A 23,882-nucleotide genomic window follows, 5' to 3' on the forward strand; every position below is an offset into this window, starting at 1 on the left:
TCAATATTATTTGTTGGTTTCCTTGCGCGTCTATTAGTTTGTTATACAACAAGAATTGTTGTGCTTTCATTTTTTTTTCTTATAAGAATGTTATACTTTGAAATATTTATTTAATTATAGCCATTGAATTTTTTTTTATATTTGAATGACATTACTATAATCATATACATATTTCGAAATATATATTTTTTAAATAAAATGAAATGAATATAAAATTACTATAATCATATACATATTTAGAAATATATAACAAATATATAAATTTTTATTGTTATTTCTTCCGTTAAACCTTTTTTTTTTTACTTTTTAATAACTAGAACATTTAGTCAACCATAGTTTAATGATTTGATAAAGATGGTTTCTATGGTTGGCTAATAAGTAAGATATTTTTGTGTAGGGTCTCTTTCTAGGGTTGTAAATGCACATATTTAATGTTAAACATGAACCACAATCCATGTGTATTATCAACCATAAAATGCCAAAGTAGTATTAATTTCGTAAAGACTACTTGCATTTGCATTTACTCTTTGTACTTTGGTTCCCTTGGAGTTAATATACATCAATAATGCAACACTAATTTGCTTTCATGTTCTAGGAACATATCTTTCCTTAAAGTATTGACTTTGTTTTATTTATTTATCCGAGTGGGAATTCATTAAATAAATGTACACATTATCTTTAAAATTTATGAAAATTTGTATTTTGTTTTGACGTTATGAGAAACAGTAGTAGGATTTATTATTATTATTATTATTATTATTATTATTATTATTATTATTATTATTTTGTGGTTTTAACGAAAGTTGGCAATACTTATTTGCTTTGTTTGGGACTTTTTTACATACTATTGGTATGATATACCTTGATCTTATATGTTTCATATATTTGCTTAAATTATATCTTTTGGACTGACGAAATACATAAAAGCACAAGCCATTATGACCATATTATCGAAAAAAAAAGCCCCTATATAAATTTTTTGATTGCTAAAAGTTGTATATTAATTTTTTTTAACTTTGTCTATTTTGTAGGTTTGTCGGTGACTCTTGCAAGTGGAAAATTATTGAAATTAGTGTCTAAGTTATAACAAGTTGGTAATATTACTATATATGGTAAGGTCTTTTTAGGTTACATGTCGTAACATTCGGGTAAGGTGCACATTATTATCATTATTATTATTGTTATTATTATTATTAAGTTAAAAGTTTTCAATTTTGGCCCTTCTCACGACGTGAAAAATGTTTGTCACGTCGTGAGGAGTAATTTGCACTCGCATCATTTTAAGGCTCACGATGTGAGAAATATTATGCTCACGACGTGAGAGTGGTCTGAGAACCAAAAACCTTAATTTTTGGTATTGAAAAGAAAGAGGGGGCTAGAGTTGTTCACCCTCCGCCTTCCTCACACTGTAAGCCCCAAAGAACCCTGAGATTTATCATCCTTGACGTTCTTAGCCATTTTGGTGCCATTTCTAGCTTGAAGAAGGAGAGAAGAAGAGTAAAGGAGTAATCTACTGATGGAATGGACAAAGTAACATCATTATCGTCACCTCTTCTTGCTGTTGGACCTTTGTAAGAATCAAAGATCCAAACTTTATTACATATCATGGGTAGATCTAGGATTTTGTCCACTTTTCTTCATGTTAAGCATGCTTGAGTGAAGTAAATCCATAGAGTTAGCAACTTCATGGATTCTAAGAGTTTCTTAATCATCATATTGTTCAGATGTGGAAGTTGGTAAGGTATAAGAGGCATGCATGAGAGTTTGAAGCATATTTCTTCACTTCTGACCTAGAATGGGTACTTCAGGGGATCGTGGGAAGGCATAGGCATGATCGTACACAGCTTCTTGTTTTATGTCATTGGGTATTGGGAAAACTCTGATTTGATTCAACTCTGATGTCGTCAACGTCAAAGGTGTAAGCTAGAACCTGATGTCACTCAACGGTGATGTTAATTCCCTGATCCGATTGTCGGACCTAGGTTCCGATTTGCAAAACTCATTTTTTTTCAAAAATTGATTTTGAACATTTCCGGAGTATGGTCTTGTATGTGAGAGAGATAAAGAGATGGGTTGAATATATGACCCATATATTTGTTTAATAATACAAATTAAATAGAAAAAAAATTATAAAAATAGCGGATGACTAATGGTGTGGCCTAGTGCTACATAAACTTTCTTGGGGCGTCACATTTTCACATAGATTGAGTAAGCGGGGATCCATTAAAAATTAACAAAAGTGACTTAATTAACAAATAACTTCTAAGTTTAATGACATATTACGCAAAAATAAATAAATAAATAAAAATAGTTTAGTGACCAAATCTGGTAAATGACAATAGTTGATTGTGCTATAGTGATATTTACAAGGGGTGGCAAATCGGGTCATCGTATCGTGTTTTTGTCTGACACGACACGGCACGACAAGGTTTTGTATAACACGAACACGACACGATGCCGTGTTTTTTTAATGAACCGATTAAAAAACGACAAACACGACACAACACGATAAAGATAAAATAATAATAAAAATAGCTTATTTAATTAATATTTAATCATACATAACACGAAAACACGACAAATAAATGTTAAATCATGTCAATTTCGTATTGAATTTTAAACACGAACACGACACGACATCGTGTTTTTTACACTTAACACGAAAACGAATTCGAATTTCAGTTTCGTCCCAATTTCGTTTCATGTCGTGTATTTTTGTCGTGTCGTGTCAATAATTGCTACCCCTAATATTTACCCAATAACAAAATATGACGTGGCCAAAGTGGTATAAGCCAGCTAGCCATATAGGCTCGGTAACCGGAGATCCATTAAAAATTAACGAAAATGATTTAATTGACATGTAACTTGTAAGTTTAATGATCTATTGTGCGAAAAAAAAAATAGTCTATTAATCAAATCGAGTAAATGACAATAATCGATTGTGCTACAATGACATTTTTTCATAATATGATGTGGCTGTATTTTTGGAGTGGTCAAGTGGTCATCACTCCTCATAGCCTAATAGGTTTTTTTTTTAAATTTTTATATGTAGTTCTAAAATTTATTATCGATATTGCATTCGTTGGTTCATATTTTTTTCAAATAATTAAAAGATTTTATTTAACAAAATCTAATAACGAGTTAGCCACAACAAGCATATTATGTAATAGATATAACTAATTTCGTGCACTTACGATATATAAAATGATAATATTTTCCTTCGTAGCAAATAATCCAATTTATTTATCAAAATATATTTTTTAACCATATTGAATTAGATGGAGAAAAATACAAATTCAATACAAGATGTATTACAAAACAATATGGGGTAAGATTCGAATTTTTAAAAGAAACAAAAAGATAAGAAATATAACACCATGAAAGGTACTTATATGGTTATGAATATTATATAAGGGCATTTACGTAAAATCGCATTAATTTAAGAATACTTGATTTTGTAACATCTTGAAAACGAAAAGAAATTCAATACCTATTTTGAGACTTGTGGTGCTAATTAAAACTATTACACCATAAAGTTTCATGTAGCTATTTTATTTATTTAGTTGGTATTTGGTTTTGGTAAAAGGTAAATACAAATAGCCCATCTTTATGTCAGTGGTTAAATGGTTATATGACTTAATATTCGTCTACTTGTTGGTGATAGAGTTTTATGGAAAGGGAAAGGGCTACATTGCTTGTATTCAATAGACTAAACTGAAGGGGACAAACTAGAATTGGTAATTAGTATAAGTTATGTTATTCAGACCTACAAAAAGCGATTAATGGCGTAGGTGTTTTGCTGTCAACATAGTTTAAAGACAGTGTAGTAGAAGTTAGAAGACGTAGTGATATGGTCGTGGTAATCAATGTAAAAGGAGGAGGTGATGCACAGTGTGTGCACTTATGCCCCTCGTGAATGGTTGTATGAGAAGCCAAGAAAGTAGTGGATAAAACGAAGTATATGGCCGATGAAGATATGTACAAAATATTGGATACAAAAGAATGGGAGATGTAATCTACAAGCTATAAAATCAGGAAGATAGTGCAAATGGGTATAGGAAATATGTTAACATTGACAAATCTTGAATCGGTTCAAGATGTATGACTCCAAGTTTCGATTCATACCAATGTAACATGACCTTAAAATGAGAAAGCCTCGATATCATACCACGCTTGAGGATGTATGTAGATTAGGCCTGGCAATGGAGCGGGTTTTGACCCTGATCCGATCCAAACCCTTAACAATTATATGGGTTTGGAGCATAGTTTTTGATCCATTTACCCGTTAACGACCCGTACCCGCTAACCCTTTTATTAAAAGGGTCGGGTATGGATCACCACCGATCCGCTCCGTTGAAAACCCGCCTCATATAAATTTTGGAAATATAAATTTATATTTTATATTGCCTAAAGTTTACATTAAATTCCAATCAGAAATCCAAAGAAAAAAGGCCAAATTGTTTTTACATAGAACTCGAGGACTCAACTTCTAGACTTCCAGTCTTCTCCCAAGAGTCATGATTTCATTTCATTTATATTTCATCATGTAATCACCAATTTCATTTATAAATCAATAAGGTCATTTATCAACTGAAATAAAGTTTGTAATTGCTATTCTCTATCAATGCAATCGACGATCAAAAACCAATTGGAAGTAATTAAAATAATGATTTTAATTCCAATAGAAAGCCCTCGAGTACATAATGTGTTTTCTAAATCAATACTTAGTTTTATTTAATAAATGTGATTTTATGATTTAAGTAAAATGTGTTTGATTATCCAAAAAACTTAAGGGTTACGGGGCGGGTTTGGATATCTGTTGATTCGGTGGATAAGGGTATGGGTTTGATTATTTAAAACCCTGCGGGTTTGAATCGGATTTTGAAATTTGTTAAAAGGGTTTGGATCAAGGTCGATTCGCTCCAAACCCGCCCCATTGTCAGGTCTAATGTAGATCTTTTGTTTATGCCATCGAGTCCATCATATATGGCATGTTATGTACTATATCCAATCATATTGTTTATGCCTAGGGCATGACTAATTGAATATCAGCAAAATCCTAGTGCATAACACTAGATTACTATGAAGAATAGTCTCTAGAAGAGTTGAAGATGTATTCTTGGTTTACCGATACATGTATGGTAAAGATCAATATACATTTATGTGAACTTCTAATTAATTAAGATGATTTTTAATTAATAGTTAGACGATTTTCTTCATGAATGAAACATGGTTAATTGGAACTGTTCATGATAAAGCACAATGGTACAGTCTATAAAAGAAGTCTAGAGATACCAAAATTAAAGTATCTAGCTCTTGAAGATATATGAAATGGGAAGTTTAATGTTTGACTTAATGTAGCTCATGACAATGCTTGTATTTTATTACTTATATAGTTATATATGATAATGACTTGTATTAGTCAACATATTTTCACTTTTAGATTCCAGATGCTATGAGAGCAAGTTTTTGGTGTTTCTTGAAAGTTCATATAAAAGAGATAGCTTATCTATACACACAGACAACGCTTGTATAACATGATCATGCTAAAGGTCTTGAAATTCGTTATCCAAGAAAATCATTTATATCTTTTAAACAATTAAAGTATTTAGAGATTGGAACATTAAGCAGTGACGCTTTTAGTTACAAAATAATGTACCTGGTATGAATTTTTCCATTAACGTCATTGTGTTCTATAATATCATGAATCATGAATAATATATAATCAACTACCGGTTATTCTAAACATCCATTTAATCATGTTACGGGAGTAATTAACTACGAATGAAGACTACTTTGAATGTTGGTAATATCCTTAGTGATGAATATGCATCTATAGAGATGTCAAATTCATGTGTATCCGTTGTTGGTGAATATTGTGTATTAACTCACATAATCACATTTATGCTACTTCAAATTAATTTGTTAGATCTCTAAATATTATTAAATTAGAACTCTTACTTTACCAATGAAACAATGAGAGCTATTGATTGTATTTCAATCTTATGTTTTTCACCCTTAGATCAAACTCTTAGATCAAATTGTTGACATCATCTTTCTCAAATAGAATTCAAACACAATTACATTTAATTACAGAATCTTTAAATTCAACAATTATGTTATCATTGAAACATATCATTTTATTTATATATATATATATATATATATATATATATATATATATATATATATATATATATATATATATATATATATATATATGAGATATCAGTTTATCTAAGTAATATTGTTCCTAATTTAACTCTCTTATTGATAGCTTTTGGCATCAAAATTCAAACACGTTTAGTTTTTTTTTAAACTAATTAAATAATCATATCACTAATTCGATTATTAACCTATAATATCTAATCTAAGCCCATTGAATCAGCAAAATATTTGAGAGTCAAAGTTAAAGTCAATATTATTCGTAGTTTATCTCCCAGTATATATCTCATGCAAAATGAATCAATTTGAGATAATGGTTTAAATTCAAAACTCATTAAATAAGCAAGTCAATTATGTTATCAATTGAAGCATATCATTTTATTTATATATGAGATATTAGTTTCTCTAATTAATATTGTTCCTAATTTAACTCTCTTATTGATAGTTTTAGGCTTCAAAATTCAAACACGTTTAGCTTTTTTTTTTAAAAAAACTAATTAAATAAGCATATCAATAATTCGGTTATCAACCTATAAAATCTAATATAATCTCATTAAATCAACAAAATATTTGAGAGTCAAAGTTAAAGTCAATATTATGCAAAATGAAACAATTTGAAATAATGGTTTGAATTTAAAACTCATTAAATAAGCAAGTCAATTAATTTGATATTTTTAATCAATATAATTGATATCTTTTTTTCCAGATGAATAGCCAAAAATCTCCAAGATGATATCTTAGGATCTTAATTTTTTTCTGAAGATAATGATTTTCTTATTCAAAAACACCTTATATATACGATTATATTGAAGTTGTTATTCTTACGATTCTGAATTGAGTCCTACGATTTACAGTGTTCTTCTTCAGCAGTCTTCTTCTCCAAATCTATTTTCCAGGTTCCTCTATTGTTCTTATTCTTCTCCAATTCTTCCATTTACTATGTTCTTATTACCTGTTATTATTGTATTCATGTTGAGAGGTTATGAAAAAATTAATCAATCTACTTTAAGCATATTAGTTTCATTCATTTAGTTATAGAAACAAAATTATATCCTTTATATCGATTTTTTAATGTTTTGACCTATGTTTGTTTGTGAGTTTGTGTATAATCAACGTTATACCCTCTGTTTGCAACATTTTTGAAACTTATGTAATCGATGTTCATAATATGTGAGTGTTATCAAATGTAATCATGAATCAGATACAATGGTATATATCAATGAATGAAAATGGTATATTTCTATACATCATATAAAAAAATACTCCTCTACATCGAATGTTATTTGCATGATGAATGAGGGCAGAACAACATCTATGTATACGTTATCTTTACCTAAAATACCCCTACCCCTGCCACTATTGCCCCCTTTCTACTGCTACAACATTTTTCTTTAATATTTTACTCATTTAAAATTGTGAATATGATAGTATATATGGGCAATATGTTCATTTTGGATGTTAAAGTCTGTTATCTATATAAACATAAAAATAGTTTTTATTGCTGTCAATTTATATATATATATATATATATATATATATATATATATATATATATATATATATATATATATATATATATATATATATATATATATATATATATATGGTTTGGGGAATATGTGGTTGTTATTTACCTAATATTAGGTATAGAACATAAAAAACTACATAATTTTAACAAAATTCAATCAAATATATCTACCATATTTCATTTATCCTCAATTATATTTTATGTTAGGGTTTGTATATATTTTTATGGAGTGTTATAAGTTTAATTTTTCACTACAAACCATATATAAAAATATTTTATCAACTACATGTTGTTCGGTATATTCAAATTTATTAGAGAAAACTACAGTGAAAAATTGAAATTGTTCGTTAAAAACCGGATAAACCTCTTCCCATAATCCATAAAAAAAAAATGCAAGTATACATAAGGTAGGTGTCGGAGGAAGTTATGAAGCTTTTACTAGAGGTCTAACAAAAAAAACACATTTGAAATACATAGATGTTGGAGATGAATTACAAAATAAAAAGTGATATGAGTTCAAAAGCAATAGGAAGAAGCTAACATTAAAAGAAAATTGTGTTTTTTTAATCAAATTTAAATCAATTTAGATGGCTCTATACCTAATATTATATACATGACAGTCACATATTCACTTTTTCTATACATACATATATATATATATATATATATATATATATATATAGAGAGAGAGAGAGAGAGAGAGCTAGGTTCATGTATTCTAACTAATTATTGTACATTTATCGTATGTTATGAGAATGATAAAGAAAATATGTTGTTTGATAATATAAATATGTTCAATCTTATATAACTATTGTCATTAACACATATTCTCACTAATTAAATCGTCTATAAGGTTATTATACACTTATTATTATTATTCTCATTTCTGTCAGAATGTTGTCAGAATGTTTTATTGGGTCGTATTCTGTCAGAATGAAAATGAGTGAAAAACGATGTTTGAGAACAAAAATAATAATTATTATTAACGAGAATGCATGAAAATGACGATATTCTTGTAAGGTCAACGTATTCACATTGTTAAACAACTTATTCTCTTAGTAATTCTCATAGCATGCGATAGATGTATAATATTTAGTTCAAATAGAATAACCTAAGCCTATTTATATATATATATATATATATATATATATATATATATATATATATGTTTTATAAATTACAACAATGTACTTTGAAAGTACTGTAGCACCTGGTTCCTGGTACGTAAAACTTACCTTAGTGTTTTTCATTTTAGCCTTAGACTCGGCGAGTTGTAGGCTCGACTCGCCGAGTAGGGACGGGATCTGGAACACGTTTAAGTTGGCGACTCGGCGAGTCCATATTCTGGACTCGGCGAGTCCCCGCTGTCTGATGAAACCCTAAATTTCAAGGGCTTGCACCCTATTTAAACTCTCTTATCCGCCCCCAAGCTCGCCCCCTTCACCCTTAGAGCTCCCTATATCGTCCAACCATTGTTCCTTGTGAGATTGAAGTGCTTTGGTGTGTTTTCTTGAAGATTTTGAGAGAAAAGGAGAGTAGATCAAGAAGAGAAGAAGGAGGCCAGACATCTTGGTGTTATTTCAGTGATTTCCTTGAGGTATAACTCAGTTTCCCTCTGTTTTCATGCTTATTATCCCTTGTAGCTCCATGAAAGTCCTTCTTGAGCCTTTCCCCAAGCTTGTTTGTGTATTAGAGTTGATAATAAGTTGTTTAGCCTCTAGATCTAGGCATGATTGAGCTCCAGGAGCTTGGATCTACTGCCTTTATGGAGCCATAGTGCATGAAAGCCCTAGATCTACTCTTTTGGTGCATTTTGAGCCCTAAAACCCTCATGGGTGTTTACACATAAAGTTGGAAACTTTACATGTTAATCAGGCCCTAGAAACCCAGATCTATGAATGGCATGGGCTAGATTCAAGCAGAATCGCGTGTATAGTATTTGCATGCGGCAGACTCGGCGAGTCGTTCATCTGACTCGGCGAGTCGAGTCGCGAGTCCCCGAGTTTTCCCCTTTTTCGTGTTTCGGGTTGGAGTAGTGAGTCATAGGGTGTGACTCAGTGGGTTGGAAGCCAGACTCACTCATGTAGTAACTCGGCAAGTCAATGCCATGACTCGGCGAGTTCAAGGCAATCTTCTTGCCTCAAGAACGGACTCGGCGAGTTGTTCATACAACTCGGCGATTCTTAGCATAGAGTGTTCTTTAGATGAAGACGAACTCGACGAGTTGTTCATACAAATCGGCGAGTAGAATGAAGGACGTTTGGTCATCAGCTTAGAAGGAAAACTCGCCGAGTCAATGCCAAACTCGACGAGTTAAGACGGGATAGTGGTCAGACAAAGGGATAGGGACTCAGCGAGTTGACAGGCCAACTCGGCGAGTCAGGTCAACTGGAAGTTGACTTTGACTTTGACTCATGGTTTGGTTAAGGGTAAATGGTCAGTTTACCCTGAGGTCGGTTAGCAGTATTTGACTAAGTGTTTGGTGGGAATTGCAGCCGGAGGATTCCCGGAGCAGCAGCAGCAGCAGACGGACTGTTCCCACACAGATCAGCAGCTACTACGAGGTGAGTTACCTTCCAGTAGCGGTGGGTCTAAGGCCACAATGTCGGCCCACCAGTAGAAGACGTATGATAGATGATTGTCTTTGTGATATCATCTAGGCTTGCTACTACCTGATATGTTATATGCTAGCATGATATATGATATATGTGATAGTAGTAGAGTTCGGTTGTTAGGACCGAAGGGCAGTCAGGCACCCCAGATATGTCTGATAATATGTTATGATATATGTGATAGTAGCAGTAGGGGGTGAAATAGTCCCCGAGGATCGGTTGTTAGGGCTGATGGGTAGTCAGCACCCCAGAATGGCTTGACATGGGTAGGTCAGCACCCCAGAATGGCTTGACACGGGTAGGTCGGCACCCCCAGAATGGTCGTACCGGGTAAGTCGGGCACCCCAGAATTGCCCGGCAATATGTATGATATGTGATGTAAGATATGTGGTATGATGGGGGAACTCACTAAGCTTCGTGCTTACAGTTTTTAGTTTTGTTTTCAGGTATCTCTTCTTCGAAGGGGAAGGAGCTGGCGTGGTAGCGGCACATCATACACACGCTTTGTATTCCACACTATGAGATCTTCCTGGGGATTGTACTCTGACGTTGTTATGTTTTTATAAACTGATTTCCAGACACGCACACTTTTATGAAATGATATGATCGGTGTATGTTTTATTACTAATGTTTTGCTAATTATGTCTTTTAAAAAAATGAAATTTTTGGCTCGTATTTTTTAGATGTTACAAGTACATTGTTGTTTTAAACTGTTTTTGTAAACATATAAAAAAGTTAAACTACATAGTCACTGTTTTTAGGTATATAAGTCAAAACTACGAATCTATTAATTTTTTTGATGACTCATATGTAAATACCAACTTTTTATTAGATAGAAAATTGCTTTAAAAAATAATTTATATTGCTATATATTGATGTCATTTAAAAAAAATTACAAATTACAGCAATATGCTTTGAAAGTACATTATTGTTTTAAACTGTTTTTGTAAACATATATTTTAATAAAAATACACAAATTTGAAGGGTGTCACAATAAACAAGTAATGGTATATACTTCTTGATATATTTTATGATGAGCATCATCAAAACTATTTATACTTACTTTATTGTCAAGTTTGCATTATGAGGTTTTTTAAAAGTATATAACATCATTCATATTTGGATGATAAGAATTTTATTTTATTTTTATAATTTTGATTTTGATTACATACAAAGACTTTCTACATTATATGTTTTAGACAAAATTACATTCGACGTCCTTGAGTTATGTCAATAGTTACAAATTTCGTCCCTAAAACTATATTTTCACTCTGACCCTATGATTTTGAATTGTTCCTGATTTGCCTATTTTACCAGGTCTATATTACTTGGTTGAGTCACATGTGTTTAACATCATTAGTTTTTCACAAACAAAAACATGGCTCAAAGCAACATTGCCTTCATGGACCAACTTGATGTTTCAAAAAGTTAATTTACCATGAGAGTAAGAATAATCCATCTCATGAAACATCTTGCTTATGGATCCTCAACAAAGACTTACAAAATTGATATGATTCTCATTGATGAACAGGTAATAACAATTTTTTTTATAAATTTTCTTACAATTTCATTCTAACCACATATAATAATATATAAACTGGTTTTTGTACATTTAGGGAAGGAAGATCGAGGCAGAGGTTACTAACAGATGGGTTGAAATATTTGAAAGTTTGCTTCATGAGGGTGGTTGTTATAACATCTGAAATCCGTAACTTGGTCTTAATAAAAATAAAAATAGTTTTGTTGATAATGAAAACAATATTTATATCACAACCAAAGTTACATCATGCAATGGGTGGACTGGATCACTTTATGGATACTCTTTTGCAAACTTCATGAGGGAACGGGGTGTTGAGGAAGATGTTACACGTCACATAGGTGGACTAACATTAGTGGAGATCAGTTATATGAGTTTTTTATGACAATAAGGTCCTATTAAAACTAAAGATAAATGTTAACACATTGGCAGTTAGGTCAACTACGATATATGGATCAGAATATTGGTTGATTTAGAATGAAAGAGAAAATAAAAGTTGCAAAAAAGTGAAGATGTTACGACAGATATGTGGTAGAAGATTGATGGATAGGATTTTGAATGTGGCTATTAGAAACCTGTTTGGAGTAGCATCGATCATCGAAGAGAATGAAGATTATGGTGGTTCGGATATATTCAAAGGACGCAAGACAGTCACAGTTGATGCAAGGATGATAGGACGCTAATAAAAAATTAAAAATATAACATATTATTAAAGATTGTTTAAATAAAAGAAGCTGATCAATTAAAACATATCTTTGTAAGGCCGATGGCAACCCTCATGCGCGTATGCAGTACGAGCAGGCAGGTGCCAGTGTGCAACCCCCTAACTTGTATGTGGCTTACTGTTATTTAATACAATGCTTATTTTATATTTTAGGGATGATGACTTAAAAGGGTGACATATTTTTTGACTTGTATATATTTAGTTACTAGGTTTTTTTTGTCCATATTTTCCCATTGAACTTGTTAAACTGTTCAAAAAAACATCCTTATGACATACTATCGGAGGTTTAGCCGGTTTCCAACGTATTAGACAGCTCCGATGAAGCTCCGGTCATCTTCTCCGACGAGCCTCCAACGTTCATGATTTTTTCGGCAAAGATGAAAAAACATACATAAACATCAGATTTGTTTCAAATTCAATGTTTTTATTATCTCTTTCTTCTTTTTTCTCATAAACTCAAGAATAAACATCAAATTTGTTACATAAACATCAAATATGTTCTCTTTTCTCATGAGCATGAACACATAACAGATCTAAAAATTGACTTTAAAAAAGAGAGAAGAGAGAAGTGTATGTGTGTTGTTCCAAAATCGACCATGAACACATACACAGATGAAAATCGCTCCAAAGCTTGAAAATCATTTGATTGTAGATCTGATATTCGAGCATGAACACATACAGACAAACACTTTTGAAGCTCGTATGATTTTTGGGAAGAATATGAACACGATGAAGGAGATGGGTGTTGCTCCATGTCTAATTTCGTGTACATGTTTGCATTGGGGGCGTGTTTGTGAATATACATGTGTTCGAAGAAGAAACCCAAAAAAAGATGAACACGAACACACACTCATCGTTTTTGTGTGTTTGTTTTATGGATGAACACGATTTGTGGGTTCATCACAATTTCTGAATTCATCATGATATCTGATGAAGATAACATGAATCGAGTTCTAATTTTCATCACAATTCTTTGTCTCTGATCCTTAAATAGATTTCAAAAATCTAGATGTGTTCTTAATCTGAAAATCAAAATATGAGTGTGATGTGTATACTAGATCTGAAAATCGAAACCTTGTTTGTGTTTGTTACAACTTATCGAGAAAAAAAAAAATTGTTGGCCGGAGAAGATGACTGGAACGTCGCATGAACTGTCAAATATGTCGAAAATCGACTAAACCTCATGTCATAGGGATGTTTTTTGAACAGTTCAATAAATTTAATAGTAAAATATGGATAAAAGAACTTAATGACTAAAGATGTACAAATAAAATATATATATATATATATATATATATATATATATATATATATATATATATATATATATATATATATATATATATATATATATATATATATATTACCTTTATAAGTAATTATCCCTTATATTTATGGTTCAATTCATTATGCACTATGTTGAACACCCCTGAAATTGTTTGACTTTAGTTTATGCACTATTATTTGTGTCTCGGTTCACGTAAAAATAGGTGTAATTAGTATTTATGTTTTAATTTAATTTAATTCCATTAATTTTGGAAGATTTGAATATTGTACTTTATTAGTATTTTCTAACATGTCTCTAAAATATATTTTATTAGTCTTAGGGTTACTTTTAAGTTTAATCATATGAATCGCACCATCATTTCATAAGAATTTTTTTTTCTCTTCAAAATCTTGACTTTAATGTTACCATCTAATCTATTAAAAACTCAAATAAGGTAGTAGCTATGAGAAGTGAAAAAACCGTTAAATTTCAAACGAGAAGTAAAACCTTTATTATATCCATTTGAAGATATGAACGAACACATATTTTTCACATTTAAAAGATTTAATATATGCATATGAAGATACAGACGAAGGCTGTGTAATTAAACCAGACATATATTCAAATATGAATCTTGGATTCGTCACAAGTTTTTATAGGATTAAAACTGCCTTTAAGACTTGTAATGGAAACTATTGTTAAAAACTAGGGACAATAGTATCCTCCTTAATAAATGAAGGTTTTTTGCCACATGTCAATCTCTCATTAATTTTGACACTTGTCATTTTGTGGTATTTTTGAAATAAATATTATCCACTTGTCAATTTTTGGTTTGTTTCAATTTTTAAAATTAAAGTCATATACTTATATATGTAAAGTATTAAATATGATATATATGATATATTAAATTGCAATAAATATGTATCTTCCTTAATTTAAAGTTATACATTAAAAAATATTTTTTGTTTACACTTTAATGTTTAAATCTTTTTTTAAATCAACCCGTGTAATACACGGGTTTCACAACTAGTTGAATAATAATTAAAAACCACCTTTAATGAATAGTTAAAAACTAAGGACAAATTTGTCTTACATGTCGTATATGGTCACTTGTATTGATGTCTGGATTGCTAATTCAACTTGGGATCAAATTTGTCTTACAAGTCTGTATTTTGTACATCTAATTTGTATTAGATCATCATTTAAAATCTCCATTTGTCACTCTTTGTTAATTGCAACTACACAAAATAAACACTATAACTAAAATCATCATCACCTATTTTTGGCAAACATACTCATATTTTACTTTCTTTTCATTTGTATAGAAGATATTATAATTCAGAAAGTATACACCATTTTTTTTCTTATCAATATATTATATTTTAGAACTAAACTTAATTATTAGAAACTATTTATAATTCTTAGATAACATTGATATAATTAAGTATATTTTTAGAGTACAAGATTACTATAAGAATAAACTAAAACTAATATAATAAACAAATCAATAAAAACATAATTTATTGCATTTAACCCGAAACAACGTATTTAAGTTTATATAAGAATAATAATATTATTATTTTTTTGTAACATTTAAAATAAAAGATATGGAGTATCTAAAATTATGGACTACTCAGAATTTATGAATTTTGAGAGTGGAAACCGGAAAAGGAGTTAGCCAATGTTGAAGTATTATTTGGGAGGAAAATGACAAAAAAGCCCATCCCTTCAACACCAAAGTGGTCCTATTCCATTAATACAATTGATACCCAATTCTTATCCTTCACTACCCCTCTCACTTTTCCTCTGCTTATTCCACACACCCTCTTCTCTCTTTCCCTTCTCTTTCACCTCTCCAAAAACTATCAACCAACAACTCTCAGGTACAACAATTAAAGCAACAGGTACAACCATGTCATCATCAAAAGCATGGAGCAAAGAAGAAGATAAGGCATTCGAGAATGCCATTGCCAACCACTGGACTCACGATTCCAAAGAACAATGGGATACAATTGCTTCACTTATCCCCACCAAAACCATTCCCGAGTTGAAACAACACTACCGATTACTCGTTGAAGATGTTGATGACATTGAAGCCGGAGTGATTCCAATTCCGAAGTACCTCGGAGAGGAATCCTCTTCCTCTTCCACCAAGGAAAACAACCACCACGGGTCGACTTCCAATCGTCGTTCCTCTTGCAATTACACCAACGGGTTTTCCGGGTTCGGTCATGATTCCAATTCCGCCGGACAAAGCAGCGGAAAAGCAAATTCCAGGGCAGAACAAGAACGTCGGAAAGGAATTCCATGGACCGAAGAAGAGCATAGGTATGTCGCCACCATAACTGTCCACCTTTCTGTTATTCAATTACAATGAAGGAATCGTTTCCATCTTCAGTATCGACGAAGGATTCATTAATTCTTTATTACTTAAAAGTACGTTTCCTGATTACGAAATCATTACAGAATTTATGTATATAGACAGTACCACTTGTGGTTGATTGATTGACCATTGGAAAACGCAATTGTCAGAAAAAACCAATTATTGTTGCAATATCCTTGTACAACTCATGTTGCGTAATGTACAATAATCCACAGCTTAGCCCTAGAACGTATCACACTTGTTCCACTACAATATACTAGCACGAATAGTCGAAGTCACACTCTCAATTGGTTCGAGTACAACATGCTAGCAAGAATAATCGAGTCGGATGCTTTACGTTATTATGACAACACCAATAACAGTCTTATATCGAGTGAGACAGTCTGTTGTATATCTGCTTTACATCTTACACTGTTATTATGACAATACTAATAGCAGTCCATTATATTATATGTTGTATACATGATTTACATCTCATATTTGTGATTGGTACAAGTTCTAATGCATATGGTACAAATGTAGGTTATTTTTATTGGGATTGGACAAATTTGGGAAAGGAGATTGGAGAAGTATTTCAAGAAACTATGTGATATCAAGAACACCAACACAAGTAGCAAGTCATGCACAAAAATACTTCATAAGACTAAACTCCATGAATAGAGACAGAAGGCGAACGAGTATTCACGACATCACAAGTGTCAACAATGGTGACGTGTCATCATCGCATCAAATCCCAATCACAGGAAGCACCAACCCGTCTAGCGGCCCAACCGTCGGAGCACCCATGAAACATAGACCGCACCACCCGGTGCCGCCAGGGATGGGGATGTATGGTGCACCGATGGGCCACCCTGTCGCCGCCGCTCCCGGCCATATGCCGTCGGCAGTTGGAACTCCGGTGATGATGCCGCACAGCCACCACCACCACCCGCCGTATGTTATGCCGGTTGCGTACCCCATGGCTCCACCTCCGGCTATGCATCAATAGGATTGAAATCTGGCGAGTTTTTTTTTCTTCTTTTTTCTTTTTTTTTCTTGAATTTTGAATTTGATGGAATAACTCTTCCTAGTCATAGTGCTAGAATTTGACAAAAAAGTAGGACCACAGCAACTTTTTTCAATGATGAATTTCTCTGTTGGTTTAAAGAATTTTCACCAACTGTTTGTACATTTTTTTTTCTCTTGAAGAATAATGCAATGATGAGTTGTACGTCATGTAATGAAAGGTGTACCTCATGCTATGATGGTTGTACGTTGGGAGGGGGACAGGGGAGAGATATAGAAAAAGCAATCTAATGGTGGTGTTTCTCTTCCAACTTTCTGAGGTCCAAAATGTGACACAGAGATGAAGTTAAGCTGTCAAACATCATTGTCTGTTGATGTCAAAAAGATAACAAAAAACATCATGATAATATCTTTTCTTAAACCTAAAAACTTTAGTCATAATTCCCCTCAAAAAAAAAACTATTTAGCCAGAAATTAAGGTAGTACAAAATGAGGGTGACTAATGGAAATTTCATAACCATAATATTTTTTTACGCCTTTTTGAGTTAAATCGAAGTTGTTGCTCTGTGAGGATGTGATGTAAAAACTTCTTTCGTCCCATTTTCCACCATATAGGCACCACAAATCGGCTTCTTTTCCTCTTTTCTACAACATTAAAATTAGAATTAGCAACCTACTTTCATTAACTTGTTTATTAGAAAATAAATTGTCAAGAAATATAACAATGAAATGAAAACTAAGTGGCTAGAACTATATAGTATGAACATGGATTTTCAAGGGCGATACTAGAGAATTTAATAATTTCAATTTATTGAGGTCGATGTTTTTAATTAGGGACTAGAAAAGACGACTTTGAAGTGGTCCTTTCCACATAACACCAAAAAGATACATCAACTCACTTTCAAGAATATCATGCAACGTTTTTTTATGTAAAAATCTTTTGTTTCATATTGATTGGTTATATAGATATTTTAATTATTTAATAGATAAGTAAAATAATGAACTTACTTATTTCTTGGAAAATATACGATCCCCATCGCGATTGCAATTCGGAAAATACGGGGCCCACAGTCGGCCAAAAATTGCTCTGGATACTCAAAACTTCTAGAACAGTCTGCAGTCCAGATCTTGAAGGCACAACATTCTCCAGCATGCTTTCAGGCTTTTCACCAAGCAATACCTTAAAAAAAAAAAAAAAAAAAAAAAAAAAAAAAAAAAAAAAGTGTTGTGTTATTTATTCACTAAACACTGAATGATTAATCATAGAATATAGATTAACCTTGATTACTGATGTAGCTGATGATGATATTGAGCGAAGATTGTATCTGGAAAAAAAAAACATATATTATATATCATGAAAATGAACTTTTACAAATATAATAGTAATAATAAATTACTAAAAAAATGTGGAAAACAGACCCGCCCTCAAGAATAACAAGCAATTTTCCATTAGATAAAGAAGACAGCATTTTGGTCATTTGTGCATAACCAGCAGGGGTAACCTGAAATGAAAGATATAAGCTCTCAAGTTAGCAAGGGCATTTACGTCTTTTGCACACACACACACAAGATATTAAGAAAATTTAAAGATGTATGAAAAGCTTGCTTACGTCACAGCATCCAAGGGGGTCGCCCCTTGCAGCATCAAATCCAGCTGAAATGATTGTGATATCAGGGGCAAATGCGTCCGCTGAAATTAAGTGAGGTTTTAAAAGTAAGAACATGAAGATAAAAAGCAAACTAGGTAAATAAATAAATAACCAATTGGAAGCACGATATGTTGAAATGCAAAGATATAATCATTGTCCCCAACTCCTCCACGACTCCATGGAACATTTACACAATACCCTTCTCCACCCATGGACCCCACCTGATAACATATATATAAGAGTGAAATGACCATTTTACCCTTCTCGATGTAAAAAATGAGAGAGAGAAAAAAAAATTAGGGTTATGTTTACCTCATGGGCAGCGCCTGTACCAGGGTAGAATTTTCCACCTTCATGTCTATGTAAGGATATATACAACACCTATAATAATTAAAACCAGTATCATCAGAAATAGTCAGATAGTAATCTACGATGTTATTTATGATTTAAAATAAATTAATCAACTATATTGTTTTATATTTATGTTGAGTTTCATTTTTTTTTTATAGGAGAATGAATGATAGTTAATTTTACATGGCCTCCTGCAATTTATTACCAGGAAACACTTATAGTGTTTATGTTTTTTTTAAATATCACAAACTCTTTGTGGTTAACCAAGAAAAAAATTATTTCTGTGGTTAAACCAAAAAAAATACAGAATATGGAGTTAACCATATAATAATAATAATATCATTAACAAGTTGAAGAAAGTAGTATCAATTATTTGCACGAATAAAAAAAAATTACTGTTTTGTTCTGCTCAAATATTTCTTGAGTTCCATTTCCATGGTGTACATCCTGTAAATAAATAAGGTTAGATAACTACAACTCATAGTTTTTTTTTTTTTAATTACAAAGATTATTACCCAATCAACAATCAAGACTTTTTTTGCTCCTGCAGCTTGAGCTGCTGATGCAGCAATTGCTGCATTGTTATGCAGACAGAATCCCATTGCTTGTCTCACTCCAGCATGATGACCTGGAGGACGCACCTGACCCATGACCCATGACCCATGACCCACGACCCATGACCCATCAAACATAAAGATTAATGGAACAAATAGAGAGGTGAAGAATTATAGGTAGAAACTTCTTTTTACCAGTGCAAACCCGTTTTTAGCACGCCCTGAGTATATAGCTGATGCCAGGTCAGCACATAACCCTGCTGCCAGCCTGGCAGCAAGTGCTGAATCTTTGTTTGCATATGTATCAGGGGTGAAATAACTGTTGGAAAAACAATTGTTGCTAATAAATACAAGGGTTAATCTCAAAACAGACTTTATATTTTGTGTTTTTCCAGATTAAACCTCAAATTTATTTTTTTACATTGTATTTGCCAAAAAAATTGTAAAATGTGAGTGAGGGTTTTTTTTTTGAGAAAAACTAAAAAGGTTGAGGGTTTATTTGGAAGTATTTAGGAGGTTGAGGGTTTTTTCAGAAAAAATGAAAAAACACAAGGTCTTTTTCAGGCAAAAAATAAATTTGTGGTTTAATCCGGAAAAAACATAAAATATAAGGTCTTTTTTGAGATAAACCTTAAATATAATGGAGAAATACTAAAATGTTAAGAGGTTATATAAGTAATTGATATTTAATGTACCTAGCAACATGTTGGCTTGTGAGTTCAACAGATTCAATATTCTCATGAGAGTGGATCTGAAAACAATAGAATGGAATGGAATCAGTCATTACATTCCAGAATCATGTTTGGTTGGTGTGTAAGAATGGAATCAATTTTTTAGTATATTAAGATACATTGTATAGTGTTAAGTTTTAACTCTACTTAATATGTTATTCACTTCTAATTTATAAAATTTTAATTTGCAAAACTAAAAGATTAAACATAAAAGCTCATTAGAATCCAAATAACTGTTCTCTAATATTACAAATTTTATAAATAAAAATGGGTTATATTGCAAATTTTCATTCCATTCCTTCAAAATGAGAATTTACAAAAGAGAAGGAATCACATTCCTTCAAGAATGGTGCATTCCATTCCATTCCATTCCATCAAACAAAACAAACAGCTTTTTTCATTCCAATGGAATGAGCCATTCCATTCCATTCCCTTCCCTCCCTGATTCCCTCATACCAAACACTACCTTAAAGTTTAGGGTATATCACAATCAGCTTATTTTATAGCCAATACCAATGAAAGTGGAAAGTCAAGATTGCAAGTTGACTTTAAACTAATGAGTGAAATGTTTACCATCTGAAGTTCTTCACGTGTAATTTCTCTTGCTGAAATCGGTTGGCATCTTCCAGGAAATATACCTAAAATTTACAGAAATGACAATTTAGAGAATCAAAAAAAAATAATTTAAAAAAAAAAAAGACAAGGAATCCTAGTCACACACCTGCAGTTGCCAGGCTGGCAGCAATTGCTCGAAGACGATCTGGTCTTTCTGGATGAGGAAGAGACTTCCTTTCAACCTACAAATTATAAAGATCAAAAAATGATGACATCAAAGTTTTTTATTTATAAAACCATCAAGACTATTAAAAATAATTTTTTTTTAAAAATGAAAATTGAAATATCGGGAAGAATTCTTACTTCAGAATGAAGCAACATCCTGTCATCAAACCCCACTGCTGTCGATTTATGTGGGGCCAAAGTTTTTGAGCAAGAAGCTAACATTGATTGAAAAAAAAAAAACAGATCAAGGAAATGAAAACAATTTAAATGAAAAAATCAATCTTTATAAACTTATGTGGGGCCAAAGTTTTTTTCTCTTTAGACCTTCTGATTTCCCATTTTGCTTCAATGATGCATTCTGAATAGAATCTGCCTCTTCTGAAGATGATGCAAGAAAGCCATGCCTAAGGATTCCAGAATCTTTATGCTCTCCACACATCTGCATATAAAAAGTTCATTAGTTAAATATATAAAAAGGAAAATTATGGATGATGAGAGGAGTTGACATGATCATATCTCATACATGGCAATAGAAAGCTCCATCAACGTTAACCATAGTGCAATTAACACAAAACCATTTAACAATTGTTAAATGTTTCTCTAAAGGCTCCCAATCACTGTCATCTTCATCATCAAAATCACCTTCTTTATTATACATATCTTGAAGACTCATGTCTCCATTGAAGCCCTGTATGAGATTTTGGTCATTTGGATCATGAATGTTAATCTCTGGCTCCCTATTTGATAAGTGGCTGATTGGTATGGTATTTGATATTGCTTTGTGGTCAGTATGACCACCTTCCAACACAATCATTCCTTCATTACGAATGAAATCATCAGTAAAAATGTCCTCAAAAAGAATGTAAGATATCAAATGTTTCATGCCATAAACATTCAACAATACATGGTATTATCATAGTATCATACAATTTCATTATATGGTGATTTTTGAACTTAAATGCTTGTTGAATCGATTTCATAAAGTTACAATCCAACCGCATTAATGCAATCTGAATTGATCATTAGGTCAGACCTAGTGGATGTTAATCTCCACTGTGTGTTACTCCATGTTAAAATATATAATATGCAAAGTCAACAAACTGTTTCCTGTTGCCGAAATTAAAGATAGATATATGTCAAGAAAAACAAAATTGAAACCCTACCAAAGGTGCCAATCTATTTAAGTGTGGGGTTACAACACCAAAATCTTCAAGGTTTTGAGAAGCTGGGAAGATTATGCATTCCTTTTGGCTTAAAATGTATATCCCCATGAAAAGACACGCATACACAAAGGCATAATGCTAATGAAAGGTGTATTAGTTAAACAAAAAGAGAAAACTCTTCTAATGGGAATGAGTATCAGCAAAGTCAACCCTACATCTTTACGCAAATGAAAGGTAAGACATCACCATTTGGCTATCACAAGAAACAAGAAAAGCCCATGTCCCTATTTTCTTTTAAACCCAAACAGTCCAAGAGTTATGACTATGAATCAAACATAAACACCAGAGAAAATGTGTGCATACTGAAATCAGTCACAAACCTCAAAGTATAGGGTTTCAAACAACACGTATCAAAACTTCGAAAATGTCAGATTGCCAAAGTCGTTCCCTAACATATTCGCAACTCGTTTCTTCTATGCATGTTTGCGTTCACTACATAAACATTCAAAATAGTCGAACACAGAAACTCAAACATTTCCCTCTCGTATATACATTTGAGTGCTCGCGACAAGTAACGAGGATGAGAATTGAAAAATGGAATGACGTTTTGACTCGAAGAACTGACCTGATTGGAGTGAGTACAACGTCGAATCCGACTACGATTTCAACAACTTCAATTGATTTTTAACTGGTGTCTGATTTTGGGGGAATCAATCTTTTGGTATAGATTGAGGGAGAAGAGAGCCGGCATTTTATTGGCGGGATATTTGCGTAGATACCCTTCTATGTTTATGTATTTTCATATTTTTACCCCGGTATAGTACGCTATTCAGAAATAACCCCGGTTCAAAATATGCTTAAAACTCAATTAGATTTCACACAAATGGTTCACCCAAAAACAAATTCATCACCCAACATAGCAAGAAGAACATAACAATAACAAACCATATTAGACACTTTGTAATATAGCTAAGTATTAGAAGGGTACAAAGTGTAAATATCTATAATATATATATATATATATATATATATATATATATATATATATATATATATATATATATATTGTAATCGTGTTTTCATAATACAATACACACAATATTACAATCTGTTTATCTTGGTATCAGAACGTTATTGTCGCTAAACCTAGTTGTCGCCAAACATTCTCTGATCTTCATCTTCTTTCTTCCTTGCTAGCAATGGCGTTAATTGTTGCTTTCATAACTGCTGAGAAAACCTCTCATAATTCCCATAAGTTCGGTTTTACTCTCTCTCCAACAAACTATGGATTTTGGAAAACAATGATTCACCCTTTTCTTGTCACAAACAACCTAATTGGTTATGTTGATGGTACCGCTCCTTGCCCATCACCACTGAACATCATCAGACAAAGATGCTCTCATACAATCCCAGTCGAACCCTAACTATGCGAT

At 32.1% G+C, this 23,882-nt stretch overlaps 2 protein-coding genes across 3 annotated transcripts; one reads left to right on the forward strand and one right to left on the reverse strand.

Annotated features, from left to right (window-relative positions):
• The first annotated feature begins 15,745 nt into the window (after positions 1–15,745).
• Positions 15,746–17,431, forward strand: LOC111886559 (transcription factor MYBS1). Its single transcript, XM_023882813.3, has 2 exons — positions 15,746–16,161; positions 16,739–17,431. Exons 1-2 carry the CDS (start codon positions 15,746–15,748, stop codon positions 17,202–17,204), a joined length of 882 nt encoding a protein of 293 aa, XP_023738581.1. The 3' UTR covers positions 17,205–17,431.
• Positions 17,432–17,562: 131 nt separating this feature from the next.
• On the reverse strand, positions 17,563–23,229 carry LOC111886558 (histone deacetylase 15). Of its 2 annotated transcripts, XM_023882811.3 has the most exons (18): positions 23,075–23,229; positions 22,830–22,941; positions 21,810–22,102; positions 21,611–21,725; positions 21,425–21,501; positions 21,228–21,303; positions 21,080–21,144; positions 20,471–20,526; positions 19,971–20,094; positions 19,737–19,862; positions 19,618–19,668; positions 19,183–19,251; positions 18,983–19,091; positions 18,832–18,911; positions 18,641–18,723; positions 18,501–18,546; positions 18,230–18,401; positions 17,563–17,866 (listed from the first exon to the last, which is right to left on the reverse strand). In XM_023882811.3, exons 3-18 carry the CDS (start codon positions 22,098–22,100, stop codon positions 17,733–17,735), a joined length of 1,674 nt encoding a protein of 557 aa, XP_023738579.2. In that variant the 5' UTR covers positions 22,101–22,102; positions 22,830–22,941; positions 23,075–23,229; the 3' UTR covers positions 17,563–17,732. The 2 variants fall into 2 exon arrangements, with proteins under 2 accessions (XP_023738579.2, XP_023738580.2); XM_023882812.3 differs by lacking the exon at positions 22,830–22,941 and having other exon boundaries at positions 23,075–23,216.
• Positions 23,230–23,882: the final 653 nt, after the last annotated feature.

The sequence above is a fragment of the Lactuca sativa genome, chromosome 4, assembly GCF_002870075.4.
Source record: "Lactuca sativa cultivar Salinas chromosome 4, Lsat_Salinas_v11, whole genome shotgun sequence".
NCBI lineage: Eukaryota > Viridiplantae > Streptophyta > Magnoliopsida > Asterales > Asteraceae > Lactuca > Lactuca sativa.

Excerpts from the sequence above, each read along its gene's own strand:
- LOC111886558 (XM_023882811.3), bottom strand. The coding sequence starts at position 22,100 with ATGATTGTGTTGGAAGGTGGTCATACTGACCACAAAGCAATATCAAAT. Across the intron at positions 19,863-19,970 it reads CTAAAAACGGGTTTGCACTG|GTGCGTCCTCCAGGTCATCA; the intron begins GTAAAAAGAAGT and ends GTCATGGGTCAG. Across the intron at positions 18,402-18,500 it reads CAGCTACATCAGTAATCAAG|GTATTGCTTGGTGAAAAGCC; the intron begins GTTAATCTATAT and ends TTTTTTTTTAAG.
- LOC111886559 (XM_023882813.3), top strand. The coding sequence starts at position 15,746 with ATGTCATCATCAAAAGCATGGAGCAAAGAAGAAGATAAGGCATTCGAG. Across the intron at positions 16,162-16,738 it reads TGGACCGAAGAAGAGCATAG|GTTATTTTTATTGGGATTGG; the intron begins GTATGTCGCCAC and ends GTACAAATGTAG.